The 16,716-nt window shown below is 54.3% G+C and overlaps 1 protein-coding gene across 2 annotated transcripts in view; it reads right to left on the bottom strand.

The window, feature by feature from the left end:
• Window positions 1-16,716, bottom strand: part of LOC133354977 (cartilage oligomeric matrix protein-like) — a 46,973-nt gene that overhangs the window by 21,940 nt on the left and 8,317 nt on the right. The window contains exons 4-11 of one of the 2 annotated variants that reach the window (XM_061572209.1): window positions 12,137-12,242; window positions 11,321-11,344; window positions 10,505-10,590; window positions 8,579-8,630; window positions 7,728-7,879; window positions 7,278-7,418; window positions 4,941-5,018; window positions 1,235-1,387 (exon numbers count right to left, since the gene is read on the bottom strand). In XM_061572209.1, the coding sequence (XP_061428193.1) occupies window positions 1,235-1,387; window positions 4,941-5,018; window positions 7,278-7,418; window positions 7,728-7,879; window positions 8,579-8,630; window positions 10,505-10,590; window positions 11,321-11,344; window positions 12,137-12,242 (792 nt within the window). The remainder of the gene's footprint in view (window positions 1-1,234; window positions 1,388-4,940; window positions 5,019-7,277; window positions 7,419-7,727; window positions 7,880-8,578; window positions 8,631-10,504; window positions 10,591-11,320; window positions 11,345-12,136; window positions 12,243-16,716) is intronic. The other variant, XM_061572210.1, reaches the window with a different exon arrangement.

Below are 16,716 nucleotides of genomic sequence, written 5' to 3'. Positions count from 1 at the left end.
GGTTCAATGATACATTCTTCTGCAGACCGTACTTCAGTCTGAGATGTGATGGCAATGGCACAATTGGAGATGAAAATAAATATGTTAGAGCTCACGGATATGGGAAATCATTCTCAGAACCAAGGGGGAGTGTTCCTCTCTTTGCATTGTGTGCATGTCCGTTTGTCAGCTATAGTCACGTTTCAAGTTTAGTTTCTGTTGTTTCACCAGGTGAGAACTCGCGAACAGGACGGAGTCACATTTGCGAGAGTGCGGTGTTCGTCTGCTGCCAGTAGGGGGCAATGATCGCTGTTGTGTGAGTGTGGGGAGCGGTAGTGTAGTAGTGGTTGGCGCGCTGCACTCCAAACCCGGCGACCCGAGTTCGATTCCTGCTCACGGCCAACAACAGTGACGATCATTTGAACCGGTCCTAGGCCTCACCTAGGTTGACTCAGCCTCAAATAAGTAGTTGGTGTGCAAACATCGCCACTCGGGAGGCAAAGGCAGCCGGGCGTGGTGCTGGCCACCCAACCGATAGAGACTGTGGCGCACCACTCGAGACTTCGGGCCGGACAAAGAGTCGCGCGACATTTGAGGAAAGTCGCGCCGCTTCGCCCCAAGTGCCACGGCGGGAGATGACGCGGCGGGGGGGGGGGGGCAGCATCCCTGCCCCTGCCGTCTATCGGGATACAGGGAGGGGGTCGTTGCCTCTGTGTGCGGGCGGACGGACGGGACCTATCAGCGGGCAAAGGCGGGCGCACACCGGCTGGGATGATCGGGCTCGGATGTTCCGTGTGAGCTGCCGTGTGGGCGCTGGATGTGCCGAGGAGGTCGCGTGAGTTGACACGCGGAGAGCCACGGCTGGCTGTAGACAGAAGGTGATGCTCATTGACCTCACTGGGCCCGGGGAGCTGCCACGGCTGCCACGGTGAGCACGCGGAACTTGCACTGCGGGGGTCGCAGCTTCACTTTCTCGACTGTGCAAGTTCATTTAGCCTCGCACGTGTCCACCAGGCAGCGTTAACGAATAACACCGCACACTTAATCGACTGGTGGGCCGCGTGTGGTGAAGTGTGGGCGATCTCACCACGCCCCCCAGGGGAGACCCAAGCGCGACTATCCAGGCTCGGCCCTGCTTAGCTTCCGAGATCTGACGACAATCGGACGCTGGCTGATATTCAGTGAGAAATGAGGCCGTGGTGGTGCTGATGATGATGGCGTTGCTGCTGACTGTGATTTGCACTGCAATCTTTACTTGGCAGGAGGTGGATCCGTTGTGGGTGGTGACGCACACGCCCTGCTCGTGGCAGGGCGCTCCGTGGGCCCCGGAACAGCCGTGCCCACGCCGACAGCCGATCTTCTGGTCTCCCACGAACCCGTCCTGGCAGGGCCCACACTCGAATGACCCCTGCTCGCTCGCGACGGGAGGGCGAGTGCGGAAAAGCGTGGCCTCGTTAGCGTCCTTCACCCTGGCCCCACGAGCTGCCGACGTCTACCACCCACGATTAGCACGGTTGGCTGCGTACGGTGCGAAGGAATTCCAACATACATTCATATATACATTACACTATCAAACCATGTCTTATGTCATCAGGTGAGGCCCACTGAGCTACATCGACCTGGCCACAAATGATAGCTCAGCAAAGTGGCTTATCACGTGGAAATGTATCACAGCCAAACACTCGAAACATCTACAGGTGTTTTGTGACCTCCATTTCATTCTCAAAAACGTTATATATCCTTTAAAGTAAGGTTTATTTAAAACAGACATTAATATGCAAAGGGAACAAATGTTAAGAGTCAATTAATTGGGGGTCACAATAAATCTGAACCACCCTGCACAGTAATGTACCAGAGAGGTGTAAAGTTAAACGTAATTCACATCCCGATGTCCTGGATTCTCGCGTGACATGTTGCACGTGCCTGAGGACGCTTGGCACAGCTCCACGCAAAAAGGCCGCGCGTCGTGAGCATTGTTCTTCAACTTAGCGGTGAGCTGAAACAATACGAGCTGGCGCGTTGTTAAACGCGTAGTATATTAATTCATTGTGGTCATTATACATTTAGATATATATTCTGATAATTGTTGCTCTTGTTCAGCCAGGACTGCTTCGTTGAGCTGCAGATTGTCGGTGTCCCGGGAGCTTCCTGCCAAGTTTTCGCTGTGGGAGGGTGATGATAGTTGTGTGTTTCCTAATTCAGTTATTTGTAGTTGTTGTTGTTGTTTGTTGTTGTGTCACATTTGGTTCGCGAGGCTGGCACACGCAGCCCTCGTCTTGTTCGAGTCACGTCACGTGATCGTCAACGTCCGCGGTGAGGCAGACGGCGCGTACCGCACGCAGGGAATACGCACGCGGTGCGCGTCTCTTGACTCCGCGTGTTTGCATCGAGCACAAAACAGCACAAGACACGCCGCGACAACAACTGCGTCTCGCGCTAAATATCGGGAATGAATGGCGCGTGCGGGGCAAAGAGGCCGTGCGGGCCATGTACACCCGAGTAGGCCAAGACTTGATAGGGGCACCCATAGCAGCAGCCCCGTGCTCAGTGAGACGCGAGACATCAGGCGCTGACCAGCCTGCTGAAGTATGGCCAAACCCCACCATGTTCTATTGGCCAGCCGTCCAACAAAGACGGTCACTGCGCTTCTGCGGCCGTCTGCACTGGAGCTCTACATTTTAAAATCTAGATTGAAAGCTCTTTTCTTGAGAACTGTCTTTTCGTGTTTAGTTTGTTGTCCTTCCACCGCACCTGCGATTAGCGCGGTTGGCTACGTACGGTGCGAAAGAAGTTCAACGTACATACACCATGATCGTCGCGTCTAAACCACAGCCGCCAGGTCGTTCGAGGAAGTGAAACGTTGCATTCGGTTCATATCAAATCGGTTCATGTGCAGGAGCTGGGTGGGTTGTCCCATCGCGGGAGAGGTGGCGGCAGCTTGGGCAGGCGTTCATGCAGCAGTGGATAGGTCACGGCTGACGATGCTGATGATGTTGAACACAGCAGCTGCGGTCAATCGTTAGGTCGCGAGTGCACTGGTGATTGTGAATGCGCGGGTCGGGGTTGAAGAGCGGTTTGTGTAACCAGCGAGAGAACTCCAGAGGGAGGGTTCGAGTCGAATTCGCGACAGTGACCTGGGGTCACTGAAATGGTGAAAGTCAGACGACGCGATTGGAATCTCTCACATTTTAGCATTGCCGCATTTTCCCCAATGCTCTGGTTTTTGCGTTTAATGGCATTTGATTACGATTAATTGTTAGCTTAGATTACTGTGTAGGTATCACGCCCCTATTTAACGATAACTTTTCACCACCCGACAGAGCCATCAAATCTAATTTTATATTTCAACTTTCCTCCCCCGGTTTCGATAAGAAACCAAATACATTTGCATATTTGTCCACCTAATAATAATAACTTTATTTAATTGGCTTTGTCGGGTGGTGCAGGGTTTTAAACAAATTGGCATTAAACCTCCACGATCTAAGCCAAAAGAAACCAATTATAATAATAATATCTGTTGCAAAAGCCTACGTTTGAAAGTGTATTTTTATATTATAGGCTTAAATGACAAGCTTCGGATAAGCAATTGAGATGAAAACAAAAATGCGCACAACAAAGCAACGCTGGAATTGGAAAAAAAATTGCAAAGATAAATCACCGTTAAATCAAAGCCAAAATTTTAATTCCCTGGGACGCCAATCGGCCCGTCGAACCCCTCTGAATGATCTAAGCCGTGGCCCTCTGGCAGGATAATCTGGGCCCTTGCGGAGGAGAGTGCGAGGGCTATTAAGACCTCAGGATTCGGTGCACGGCAAACTCCCAGGAGGAGCACATGCCGCGCTACGGGCGAGTGCGAGTCCGCGTTGTCTACTTGCCCTTCCCCCGCACCTACAATGCTCCTTGCTCCGCACCTCCCATTAGCATGGTTGGCTATGTACGGTGCAAAAGAAGTTAAACATACATACGCGTAACACCATGCATTGCATCCTATTGACTGTAAATGTTAATTTAAGCACGAAAACATAATTTTAGGCAATTAAATTAAATTCACTACTTAATTAATAACGTGTTTTAAAGTGTTCCTAGAATACAATGGGAACGTTCGTCATCACTATCATCAGCGAAGACCAATCCACTGCTGGATGAACGCCTCCCCAAGCGCGATGAAACAATCCATCCATAACCACTTGCACATTCATTCTCATCCTTCCACCTCCACATTGTTTGCGCTCTCGGATGCATTCCAATCCTTGGCCACCGCTTCGTTATTACTCTTGACCGTTGGCCATCGTCCCTCAACACCAACATCATCGTCCCTCCATCATCTTGGTGATGGTGAGTTCACTCACCTTGGTGATGGTGAGTTCACTCACCTTGGTGATGGTGAGTTCACTCACTTTGGTGAGGGTGAGCTCACTCACCTTGGTGATGGTGAGTTCACTCACCTTGGTGATGGTGAGTTCACTCACCTTGGTGATGGTGAGCTCACTCACCTTGGTGATGGTGAGTTCACTCACCTTGGTGAGGGTGAGCTCACTCACCTTGGTGATGGTGAGTTCACTCACCTTGGTGATGGTGAGCTCACTCACCTTGGTGATGGTGAGCTCACTCACCTTGGTGATGGTGAGTTCACTCACCTTGGTGATGGTGAGTTCACTCACCTTGGTGATGGTGAGTTCACTCACCTTGGTGATGGTGTTGGTGAGCTCACTCACCTTGGTGATGGTGTTGGTGAGCTCACTCACCTTGGTGATGGTGAGTTTACTCACCGTGGTGATGGTGTTGGTGAGCTCACTCATCTTGGTGATGGTGATGGTGAGTTCACTCACCGTGGTGATGGTGTTGGTGAGCTGACTCACCTTGGTGATGGTGAGCTCACTCACCTTGGTGATGGTGAGCTCACTCACCGTGGTGATGGTGAGTTCACTCACCGTGGTGATGGTGATGGTGAGTTCACTCACCTTGGTGTTGATGCAGATGGAGTTGTCGACGCAGCCGCCGTTTTTCCCGTCGCGGCACTCGTCGACGTCGTGGCAGACCTGAGCACAAGACGACAAATCAAAGCGAAGAGACGCAAACGTCACGAAGTTGCGCTTTTTGTCAGAATCAGGATGTTTATGTCTAATCGAGGAATTCCATGAGCTATGAAGCTCTTTTTCACAGATGTCCAATAAGGGGCACAGGGTCAGAACGTTACAACAACAACACAAACACGACAGGAGTGAAAATTATAGAAAAGGTAAACAAATCACTTAAAAAAATATATAAATACATCTAAACAATGTTTTATCACTTTTTCAGAAGCGACCTGGCCACAAATGGTAGCTCAACCACGTGGCTTATCACGTGGAAATGTATAGCAGCCAAATCATCAAAATAATCTAAATCCATGTTGTATCTAAATGTGTAGAAAAGAAACGGAGGACCCGGAGAAAAAAATCCGCACGAGCACGGGAAGAGAGACGCGCACAAACTCCAAATAAACAGCAGCAGCAGCAGCAGCAGCGGCAGCAGGCAGCAGGCAGCAGCAGCAGCAGGCAGCAGCAGCAGGCAGCAGCAGCAGCAGCGGCAGCAGGCAGCAGGCAGCAGCAGCAGCAGCAGGCAGCAGCAGCAGGCAGCAGCAGCAGACAGCAGCAGCAGGCAGCAGGCAGCAGCAGCAGCAGCAGGCGTCAGGGTCGGGATCGAACCCCCCGCCTCTTGCCTACCAGGCGAGGAAAGTGACATCTCGCCAGCGTGGCGCCCCTTAAATAAGTGAGAACTTAAGAAAGTTTCTCGGTTCACATTTTCTTCGCATGGCTGATGTTGAAGCAGAGCAGCAGCTGCCATCCCACACCGAGAGGTGGAGAATGGGCCGCGTAGAGCGTCAGGAGTGGAGTGGGGTCGCTGGGACGACGCCTCCCCCCCTCCCCCCCCCTTCGGATTTGTGAATCGCCAATTTCGGTGTCGTCACAGGGCCCCAGAGGTTTTAAGAAAACTTTTTTTTATTTTAACTTGCGCTAATTACCCGCCGGTTCACTTCTAGATAATAACAAAACCCAGTGAATGACCACGAGGCAGTGAAGACGCGTTGTGGCTCGGCGTTTCGCGATGCCGCCATCGCTCGCCCACTGCTTGTTGCGCCGTTTTGTGAGAGCGGCGGTGCGTGGTGGGTGTCGTTCACGCTCGTCCGTGTGCGGTGTACAGCACGGGACTGCAATTCAATTGTGCGGGGTGGAAGTGGGTTTCTTTTAATCATGGAAGGAAACTGGATAAATCGGAGGACAACCATGCAGAACATGGGGAGGGATCATACAGACTCCACTCACACTCACTCAGACACATTCACTCTCTGCAGAACAAGGGGAAAACATACAGATTCCATATTCTTGGCTCTTACGGTAAAGTCACGTAGATAGAAAATAAAAAATAATAAAATATAAATATTAAAAAAATGTGAAAATAATAATAAACACGACGTTTCGATCGCAACACACGCGGTCTTCATCTACGTGACTTTACCGAAATAACCAAGAATTTGAATTCCTGCGGTCACGAAAGTTTTAAGTCAAAAGTACAGATTCCACTCACGCTCTACAAAACATGGGGAGAACACAAAACATGGGGAGAACACAAAACATGGGGAGAACACAAAACATGGGAAGAACACTAAACATGGGGAGAACACAAAACATGGGGAGAACACAAAACATGGGGAGAACACAAAACATGGGGAGAACACAAAACATGGGGAGAACACAAAACATGGGGAGAACACAAAACATGGGGAGAACACAAAACATGGGGAGAACACAAAACATGGGGAGAACACAAAACATGGGGAGAACACAAAACATGGGGAGAACACAAAACATGGGAAGAACACAAAACATGGGGAGAACACAAAACATGGGGAGAACACAAAACATGGGGAGAACACAAACACTCCACACGCATGAAGGCCGCCGAGTCGGCAACCGAGCCCAGGTGCTCGTAGGCTGCGAGGTGCGCGTGTCACCACTGCTCCAGGCTGCCGCCCCACACGCTCCCACATGGTTGCGACACTTGGCCACTTTACCCACACGAGGTGAAAACCTTTAATGTGCCCAGCTGAGAGTGTTTATTGCATATCAATCAATACTCTTTTAATTTCTAATTTAATTAACCTAATTAACTTGACAAAAAAAACTATCTTAATGCGATCTTTTCATGTACAGAGTCAATGATGTCTAGCATGGAAACATCGATTGATTCCACTCGATTTAATCACGGGCGGCTGACAGCAGGCTCGCTCGCTCGCTCGCTCGCTCCCGTCAGCTCACCTGGGGCCGGGCGCTCGCCTGGGCTAGGCCGAGCCCCGAGGTGGCCGTGCCCGTGTAGCCCGCGGGACAGGGCCCGCACTCGTAGCCCGGGGACGCGTTCGAGCACTCCACCCCCACGAAGCAGGGCTTGGCCCCCGCGCACTGCGGATTAGAGGCACCGCGGCGTCGTTCACATGGGCTTTTAGCAGCGGACATCAATTCACGGTGGGTTGGGTTGGTGGGGTAATTTGGCGGGTGGGTGGTTAGATTGATGAGCAGGTGGGTGGTTGGATTGATTAGTGGGTGGGTGGGTGGGTGTGCGGGTCGTCAGGTGGGTGGATAGATTGATTAGTGGGTGGGTTGGTGCTGGGGTTGAGTGGGGGGGTTGTGGGTGGGGGGGGTGGATGGGGGGGGTGGTGGGTGGGGTGGTGGGTAGGGGTGGTGGGGGGGTGGTGGGTGGGGGGTAGCGACCTCGTCCACATCGGTGCACCGCACTCCGTCCCCGGTGAGGCCGTCTGGGCACGGTCCGCAGCGGAATCCGCGCTCCGTGTCGGTGCACGCGACGCCGCGGGAGCACGGCCGCGTGTCGCACCGCGGCGGCCTCCCCGCGGCAACCTCAGCGTCTGCGACATGAGCGGGGCCATCCGGTCGGCCACGCATTCTCATCAATCATCATCGTCATCATCAATCACCGATCATCATCGTCGTCATCATCGTCGCTCACACCGACGTTCCCATGCAGGGCCGTCCATATGGAGTGTGGGGCCCGTGGCAAATCACAGCTTGTGGGACCCCTCGAAGCCATCTGACACCGTGACGTTGAAGCGCGGGTCCCCTGAAAGCGCGGGGCCCGGGGCAGTCGCCCCGATTCGCCCTACCCTAGAGACTGTTCTACTCCCATTGACCGTCTGGAACGCTCTTCCTTCCGATATTAAGAAGCCAGTGAAGCTATGCACTTTTACATTTCGATTGAAAACTAATTTCTTTCTAACTGCTTTCTGTGTTTAGTTTGTAGTCCTTCCTCCACACCTACGATTAGCACGGTTATCTACGTACGGCGCGAAAGAAGTTCAACATATATACATACACGATGGACTAAAATAAAATAAAACAATTAAGCGGAGAGATGACGGACAGAAGGGCATTCTGTTGTCACCTTGCGCTGCGACTCCTGCGCTAGCGCACGTGGGAGGGGTCAAGGTGACGAGAGAGGAAAGGGAACGCGGCAAGGGGGCGATGCCGACGACGTTTGCCGGGCTGCGGTACAAGCGGAGGGCGAGCGCGGCGAGCGCGCAGGATCACAGGGGCCGTTTAAACCTCACCGCACGCTCTGCACCCTTGGATCGCTTTTTTTAGCAGAGCCATTTCTGTTATCTGCACGGAGGAGGTGGGGAGAGAGAGAGAGGGAGATGAATAAAAGCGGCACGTTATTAAATACGACGACAAAAACAACAAAAAACGCAAACACAAAGAGAGGCATTCCGAGCATATTCAGCGCCGGCTTTCAATCCATCCATCACCTCCCTCCACCTGTCCATTATAAACATTTACTCGCATTGAGCCAAGTGACAAGGACTGCAGCTCCCCGCTGCCGACCCGAGTCAAATGTGTTGCCTCAATGTAATGGGATTGCTTTCTCCCGACTCAGGACTGCCTCCGTGTGCACGTAGCGCCTCAATTTCAACTTGATGTGCTTCGGTGACGGCTAAAGATAAAGGCGCAGCTCTGAAATTGCTCGCTCACGCCACTGCTGACGGAAGGGGCTTCCACTCTAGTGGGCATTTGGCCTACTCTTCCGTACTGGAAATACATCCTGGAACTCGTGGGATTTGCCACACATTACCCTACCACTACAACCTCCAAATCGATGAGCATTTATCCTCCTGGGTGGACAGAGACGGACGGAGTGATTTTGAGAAACTTGCCTTATTGTTTCAAATGCCACGCCAGGAAATTGAATCGAACCATCGATTTCTAGCCTGCAAGTCCAGTGCACTAACCACTGCACCACCACTCCCCCCACAGACACAGTGCGCTAACCACTGCACCACAGCGGCCTCCGAAAGTGGTATAATACGAGCACCTAAGCGCCGTACGCTGTTGTATAATTCAAAGTAACTTGCTTTTTGTCATACTGTGCTTCTATGTCCTCACATACAATGCTCTGCAGATTCAGCAGCCTCCAATGACCAGCGTGGTGAAGTATGGTCATTGGGGATGGGCGTGTTGAAGTTGTATCGCTCAGGAGTGGCGCTAAGAGATGTCTTACTCCTGTAGTGAGCGACTTCCGACCCACGTCGAGTCGAAGGCTTCTGGTTGACGAGCGTAGCGGCGTCGACGGAGCTGGCCTTACAGAACAGCCACGTGGTCGAAGATGAAGAGATGACGACGGCAGCGACGCAGCCAGGAATCAGACCCCACGCTCACAGCCCCGACGCTCTGGTTCGGTCCCCCTTATATCTGCCTGGCGAGGCCAAGCTCCACCTCTGGCCACACCCCCTTTCTAGAACCTTCTAGACCCTTCGGGATGGTTCCCGGAGCTTTTCGACTGACTCCGCCCTTCACCTTTACCCCAGACACGCCCCACTTTTAATAAGGCATTATGTCATGCAGCCATAACCGAAATAACCCCTACAGGCCGGCAGGTGTCACCCTGTCACTACACCACTATGAAGGGGTTACAGCGACAGCAGTGAGCTGCACGCAGGACTCGCAATCCGGAGGTCGCTGGTTCGATTCCATCTCCAGGCGCGGCAGTTCAAACAATGGGGGCGAGTTTCATAACCCCCCCCCCCTCGCCTCCTCTGTCCACCCACAAGAGTTAAATGGGTTCTTCACATTTCGATTTAAAGAACCAAGAAGATGGGTTCTTCACAGTTCATCGATTTGGTGGGGTTGACCGTGGGTAGATCCGTCTCTTCCCACACCTTCAGTCCACGTGGAGGAGTAGACCAAGTAACATCGAGAGCGTTCGCTCTTGCGGAGGCCTTCCGCCAGCAGTGGCGTGAGCGAACATTTGTGGAGCTGCACTTTTACCCCGATGATATTGATATTGCATCAATAGAAAGCAGCCATTCTGTTACAGGAGGGCGGCCGGGGAATTGTGGCATGCGTGGCGGGGTGTGTGGCGAGGTGCATGGCGGGGTGCGTGGGTGAACACGTGGTGGGGTGTGTGGCGAGGTGCATGGCGGGGTGCGTGGGTGAACACGTGGTGGGGTGCGTGGGAAGGTGCATGGCGGGGTGCGTGCCTGTTGCTGGACGTCTTCTCGCAGCTCCCGCAAGACTTGTGTGAGCTTCGCCATCTCACTGATCAGCAGTCGGGCGCTATGGTCGTCTGCAAGAGAGCGGCGGATGACAGAGAAGCCGGCCCAGCCAGCGCCGTCGTCCATCAGTTGTCACTTCCTAACGCGGCTCGCAAAAGCAGAGAACGGGTCCCGCATCGCCGATAGAATCACGAATTGAACAGAGCGCAGCACACCGGTAATGGCACTCGCGAGCCTGAGGGATCATGCAAAAGAGGAATACACTTTAGGCAACGCCACTGCGTTCAGTTCCAGAGCATGCGATAGATTGGCCCGCTGGAAAAAATCAGACTCGTACCACTTGAGTCTTTGACAGCTGGATGACACGCTCGCATTCAGTAAATATTCTTGTAGGAACAGGTGACGATGTGAGATGGGAAGAGGATGCGGTGGAACGAGATATGAGCGGAGTGGATGTGAGTGGAGACGAGGCGCAGGAGCAGGTGGAGAGAGAACATGCGAGCAACTGGCCCCATGCAACAATGTCTTAGAAGAAGATACACGTCCTTTGTTTCTCTATGCAAGTCTGTGCGTCTCTGTGTACGTCTCTGATAATCTCTGTAAGTCTGCGGATCATGCACGTGCATGGGTCTCGATGTAAGAAGACAGTGCATGCCAATAGAGAAGAGACAGAATAGAAAACCCACGGAGATCTAAACTCGGACCAGCCGACCCCACGCTACAATGGGGCTTCTGTCCTAGGAGAGGAAGAAGCGGCGGTGATAGGGCATTTTAAAATGAGATTGTACATGTGTTCCTCACCTAAGGTCCGTGAATTTGATGACACTGTGAAAACAAAGAAAACGTCAACGTATAAGACGGGTTCAATATAACACCGTGTTGCATGCAAGGATCAACGCCACTCTTTAATATCGCATTGAGAAAGTCAACACTACGATGACCATTGGGTCATTAGGGTCTTGGGTGGAAAAGTCAAGAGTGATTCCCGCTCCAATGAGCATAGAGGCAATGGTGCTCATCTCCTCTTTACAGCCCTGAGCCGGTGGTGTAAATTCCACGTTACTATGGCGGGGTTGGAGCGAGGCGAGGCAACTCATAAAACAACCGCTGTTAACTTTCCTACAACGTGGTGATTATTATAACGACCCCAGAGGGATGATGGGCCAAGTCATCCACCCCAGAGGGAGTTGAACTCGCAACATTTCCAACTGCGAGGCTGAGAGCCGAGCCCACAACCACACACACATACACAGCAACATTAGGATCGAAGGTTATCAAATAGAGGCGAAGGGGAGCAGGGTGGGTGCGCGTTTTGATAAACCGAACTGGGCAATGAGCCGCAGCGAACCGTGGTGCCGCGGATCGCAAGTTCTCAATGAGCGCGCATTGCCAGCTGTGGCGTACGGGTCAGAACCATCGGCGCTGACAGTTAAAATGTCACGACATGAAACGTAACGCGGGTACAAAGTAGCACGCTGGCCAAACGCTCGCTCGGAATTACACCGGGAGCCAGAGAGGGGGGGGGGGGGGGGGGCGCAAGTCCGTACGGGTGACCACGTGCACATGGGAGACGTCACGTGTGGTGATGGAAGGTGATCAACAGCTGTAATGTCCCACCTGTGTTGAGCAGCGTGTTGTCATCTGCCTGTTGCGAGCAACCTTGCAGACTGGCAACAGTTGCGAGGGACCCTCCCAGGACCAGCTTCATCTCCTGCAGGGAGCCCTGCCAGGCAGCGGTCGAGGTCAGCATGCCGAGTCACGGCGCCCGCAACGCGAGATCGATTCCCGCGGCGATTATCAGAACCGGTCCCAGTCTCCATGCTGACTAAGCTTTCAATGAGTACGCACGTTGAACTTCTTTCACACCGTACGTAGTCAACCGTGCTAACCGGAGGTGCGGGGGAAGAACAACAAACTGAACACAAAACGCAGCTCGAAAGAAGTCAGTTTTCAAACTCAGCACTCGCTACGGTGTGTAGTAAACATCAGCTCTGGGGAGACAAAGACGGCCGGCGTGGTGCTGTCCACCCACCTCCTCGTGTACCGTTCCGGTCTTCATAGGTCTCGCTAGCAGCACTTGTTCCAAGAGTCTGTTCAAGGCTATACAGGGGATCTTTGTCTTTCTTTCGTAGAGGGTGGTGGGGGTGATGAGGGTGGTAAAGTTTGTAGATGTTCGTGGTTGTGCTAAGTTGAGTTGGTGCTGGGCGATGCGAGTGGGTGGCAATGGGTGATGGTTGTGGCGATGATTAGTGGATTATGAGTAGTGGTGGTGGTGATGGTAGATGATGGTGGGTGGTCACAGCGGTGGTGGTCACAGTGGTGGTGGTGGTGGTCACAGTGGTGGTGGTGGTCACAGTGGTGGTGGTGGTGGTGGTCACGGTGGTGGTGGTGGTCACGGTGGTGGTGGTCACAGTAGTGGTGGTGGTGGTCACGGTGGTGGTCACAGTGATGGTGGTGGTGGTCACAGTAGTGGTGGTCACGGTGGTGGTGGTCACAGTGGTGGTGGTGGTGGTGGTCACGGTGGTGGTGGTCACAGTGGTGGTGGTGGTCACGGTGGTCACAGTGGTGGTGGTGGTGGTCACAGTGGTGGTGGTGGTGGTGGTCACGATGGTGGTGGTCACAGTGGTGGTGGTCACAGTGGCGATGGTCAGAGTGGTGGTGGTGGTCACAGTGGTGGTCACAGTGGTGGTGGTCACAGTGGTGGTGGTCACAGTGGTGGTGGTGGTCACAGTGGTGGTGGTCACAGTGGTGGTGGTCACAGTGGTGGTGGTGGTCACAGTGGTGGTGGTGGTGGTCACAGTGGACGTGGTCACAGTGGTGGTGGTGGTGGTCACAGGGGTGGTGGTCACAGTGGTGGTGGTGGTCACAGTGGTGGTGGTGGTCACAGTGGTGGTGGTGGTGGTGGTCACAGTGGTGGTGGTCACAGTGGTGGTGGTGGTGGTCACAGTGGTGGTGGTCACAGTGGTGGTCACAGTGGTGGTGGTGGTGGTGGTCACAGTGGTGGTGGTCACAGTGGTGGTGGTGGTCACAGTGGTGGTGATCACAGTGGTGGTGGTGGTCACAGTGGTGGTGGTGGTCACAGTGGTGGTGGTGGTGGTCACAGTGGTGGTGGTCACAGTGGTGGTGGTGGTCACAGTGGTGGTGGTGGTCACAGTGGTGGTGGTAGTGGTCACAGTGGTGGTGGTCACAGTGGTGGTGGTCACAGTGGTGGTGGTGGTCACAGTGGTGGTGGTTACAGTGGTGGTGGTGGTCACAGTGGTGGTGGTGGTCACAGTGGTGGTGGTCACAGTGGTGGTGGTGGTCACAGTGGTGGTGGTGGTCACAGTGGTGGTGGTCACAGTGGTGGTGGTCACAGTGGTGGTGGTCACAGTGGTGGTCACAGTGGTGGTGGTCACAGTGGTGGTGGTGGTCACAGTGGTGGTGGTCACAGTGGTGGTGGTGGTCACAGTGGTGGTGGTTACAGTGGTGGTGGTGGTCACAGTGGTGGTGGTGGTGGTCACAGTGGTGGTGGTCACAGTGGTGGTGGTTACAGTGGTGGTGGTGGTCACAGTGGTGGTGGTCACAGTGGTGGTGGTCACAGTGGTGGTGGTGGTCACAGTGGTGGTGGTCACAGTGGTGGTGGTGGTCACAGTGGTGGTGGTGGTGGTCACAGTGGTGGTGGTTACAGTGGTGGTGGTGGTCACAGTGGTTGGTGGTGGTCACAGTGGTGGTGGTTACAGTGGTGGTGGTGGTCACAGTGGTGGTGGTGGTGGTCACAGTGGTGGTGGTGGTCACAGTGGTGGTGGTGGTGGTCACAGTGGTGGTGGTCACAGTGGTGGTGGTCACAGTAGTGGTGGTCACAGTAGTGGTGGTCACAGTGGTGGTGGTCACAGTGGTGGTGGTGGTCACAGTGGTGGTGGTGGTCACAGTGGTGGTGGTGGTCACAGTGGTGGTGGTGGTCACAGTGGTGGTGGTCACAGTGGTGGTGGTGGTCACAGTGGTGGTGGTGGTCACAGTGGTGGTGGTCACAGTGGTGCTGGTCACAGTGGTGGTGGTGGTCACAGTGGTGGTGGTGGTCACAGTGGTGGTGGTGGTGGTTACAGTGGTGGTGGTCACAGTGGTGGTGGTGGTGGTCACAGTGGTGGTGGTGGTGGTCACAGTGGTGGGTGGTGTTCGTGATGGGTGATGGTGAGTGTAGCGAGTGAGAGTTGTGATTGAGGTGGTGGTGGTGGAGAGTGCACAGACTTAAACACACTCTGGACATAAATGTCTCCATCGTATGGGGATTCTATCGACATTTGACACTCAGTCTTTCCCGTTGAATCCAAATAAGAAAAATGCACTCTGGAATGTTGCTTCTGGCTATGAACATTAAACCGAAACCGCACACCGGTCTCTAAGACGCAACGTGCTCTCGCGTTGCCTCGATCCTCTCGTCTCATTCCACACCCCCCGGTCGTTCACGGCCCCCATTCAAGTAAGGCCCACGGAGCTATAGAAGCTATAGAAGCTATAGAGTGAACACGGCTACACGTGCTGCACGTTAACACGGCTGCACGTGAACACGTGAACACGGCTGCTTTGCGCGTTTCCGACGACTTCTGTTGCCGTTGTCGCTGCGCGCGAGAGAGACGTCGCGCCCCGGGATCAGCGGCGCTGGGGGGGGCCCCGGAGGGGGGGCCGAGTCGTGGGGGCGCGTGGGGCCCCGGGGGGGGGGGGGGCTCTAGTCGTGGGCGCGCGGGTCCCGGCACGCCCGGGGCTCGATGAGCGGTCCCTTGAAGACGCCGCCGAGCCACGTCTCGTCAACCCACGCGCGGCGCGCGGGTTGACGAGACTCGGACGACGGCGACCTCTGTCCGGCCTTCCAACTGAATTGACGCGCCGTCGATATTTATTTATTTATTATAAGAAGTCCGGGCACCGCAGTGCGTCTGCAGCGCTGCCGCGGCGGCGTTGGCGCCTGCGAGCGCGTCTCTCCGTGCCGCTGTGGCGCGGCGCCACGGGAGCGCGGAGAGACGAACGGAGCGCGGAGCCATGCGCGGGTTTGTGGCTCCGATCTGCTTCGACAGCCCGAGAGGTGATTCGAAAGCATCGCACGATCCAAAGCTTCACCGCGCCGCCGATACGCAGCCAATGTCACCGACATCCCCCAAGCCTCAGCAGTGGCCGGTGACTGGCTTCGTGACCTCAACGTGCACACGTACAGCGTGTACACGTACAGCCTCAACGTGTACACGTACACTGTGTACACGTACAGCGCGTGGCTGCTGCTGCTGCTGCCTCCACAGCAGCCTCAGCGCTGTGGAGGCAGCAGCAGCAGCGGCGGCAGCAGCAGCAGCGAGGGTTGGTGGATCACTCCCAGATGTCGTGGAACTCCCTTCCCGTGGGCGTCGAGGAGGTGCCGTGCACCCACCCCCCCCGGCTTGCCAGGAGAAGACAGTGCAGGTGAAGAGACAAAGCGGCCTCCCACGTGGTCCATAGGCATGGGCCAATGCCTGGAACGTCACCTCTATGACGTATGTGTTGAGATGTGTTGGTTCGTTCTGCTTGTGCACAACTGCCAACGCAGCAGCAGCAGCATCACCAGACTATTAAAATGAATATTGGTAATGACCATGTACATGCAACATGTACAGCAGTCGTGTCAATCCACTGCTGGATGAGGGCCTCCCCACGCCTGTGTGGTGGTCATCATCCATCCAAATGCTATCCAGGCTCAAACCCGCTTAGCTTCTGAGCGCTGATGAGACCTGGCACGTTCCGAGTGATTGTGTCATAAGGCGATCGCGGTTTGTAAAATACGTGATGTATAACTCTATAGGCCGCAGGTCTCTGCATATAGCGTAGATCACCAACGGCCATAGATACCCGCCACGGAACTTTAAATGGGCCACATCTGTAGACCAAGTTTCTCTCAAACCATGGCTGTCAACTAAGGATAGAGAATGATGTCATTGGACCTGGCGGGGAGGGGGGGATGGAGGGGGCTGTCATTCTACAAGGCACACATTGTCGAGGAATGCACGACAGCAGACGGGAATTGCGTCGTGCCTGCTTGTTTTTAGACATTACGATAAGATTACCCGGGTGACTCTTGGCATTGCACTTTGGGTGTGGGCGCTGGAGTCTGGAGCAAGGCAGGGAGCACGCGAGACGGCTGGACGCGTCCCCTCGTGTCCACACGTTCTGCGGCCTCGCTGCTCGACCCCTAGCCCAGG

Source organism: Lethenteron reissneri, chromosome 50 (genome assembly GCF_015708825.2).
Source record: "Lethenteron reissneri isolate LAM-NWPU_2019-01 chromosome 50, ASM1570882v1, whole genome shotgun sequence".
NCBI lineage: Eukaryota > Metazoa > Chordata > Hyperoartia > Petromyzontiformes > Petromyzontidae > Lethenteron > Lethenteron reissneri.
This window is presented reverse-complemented; position numbering and strand designations above follow the sequence as displayed.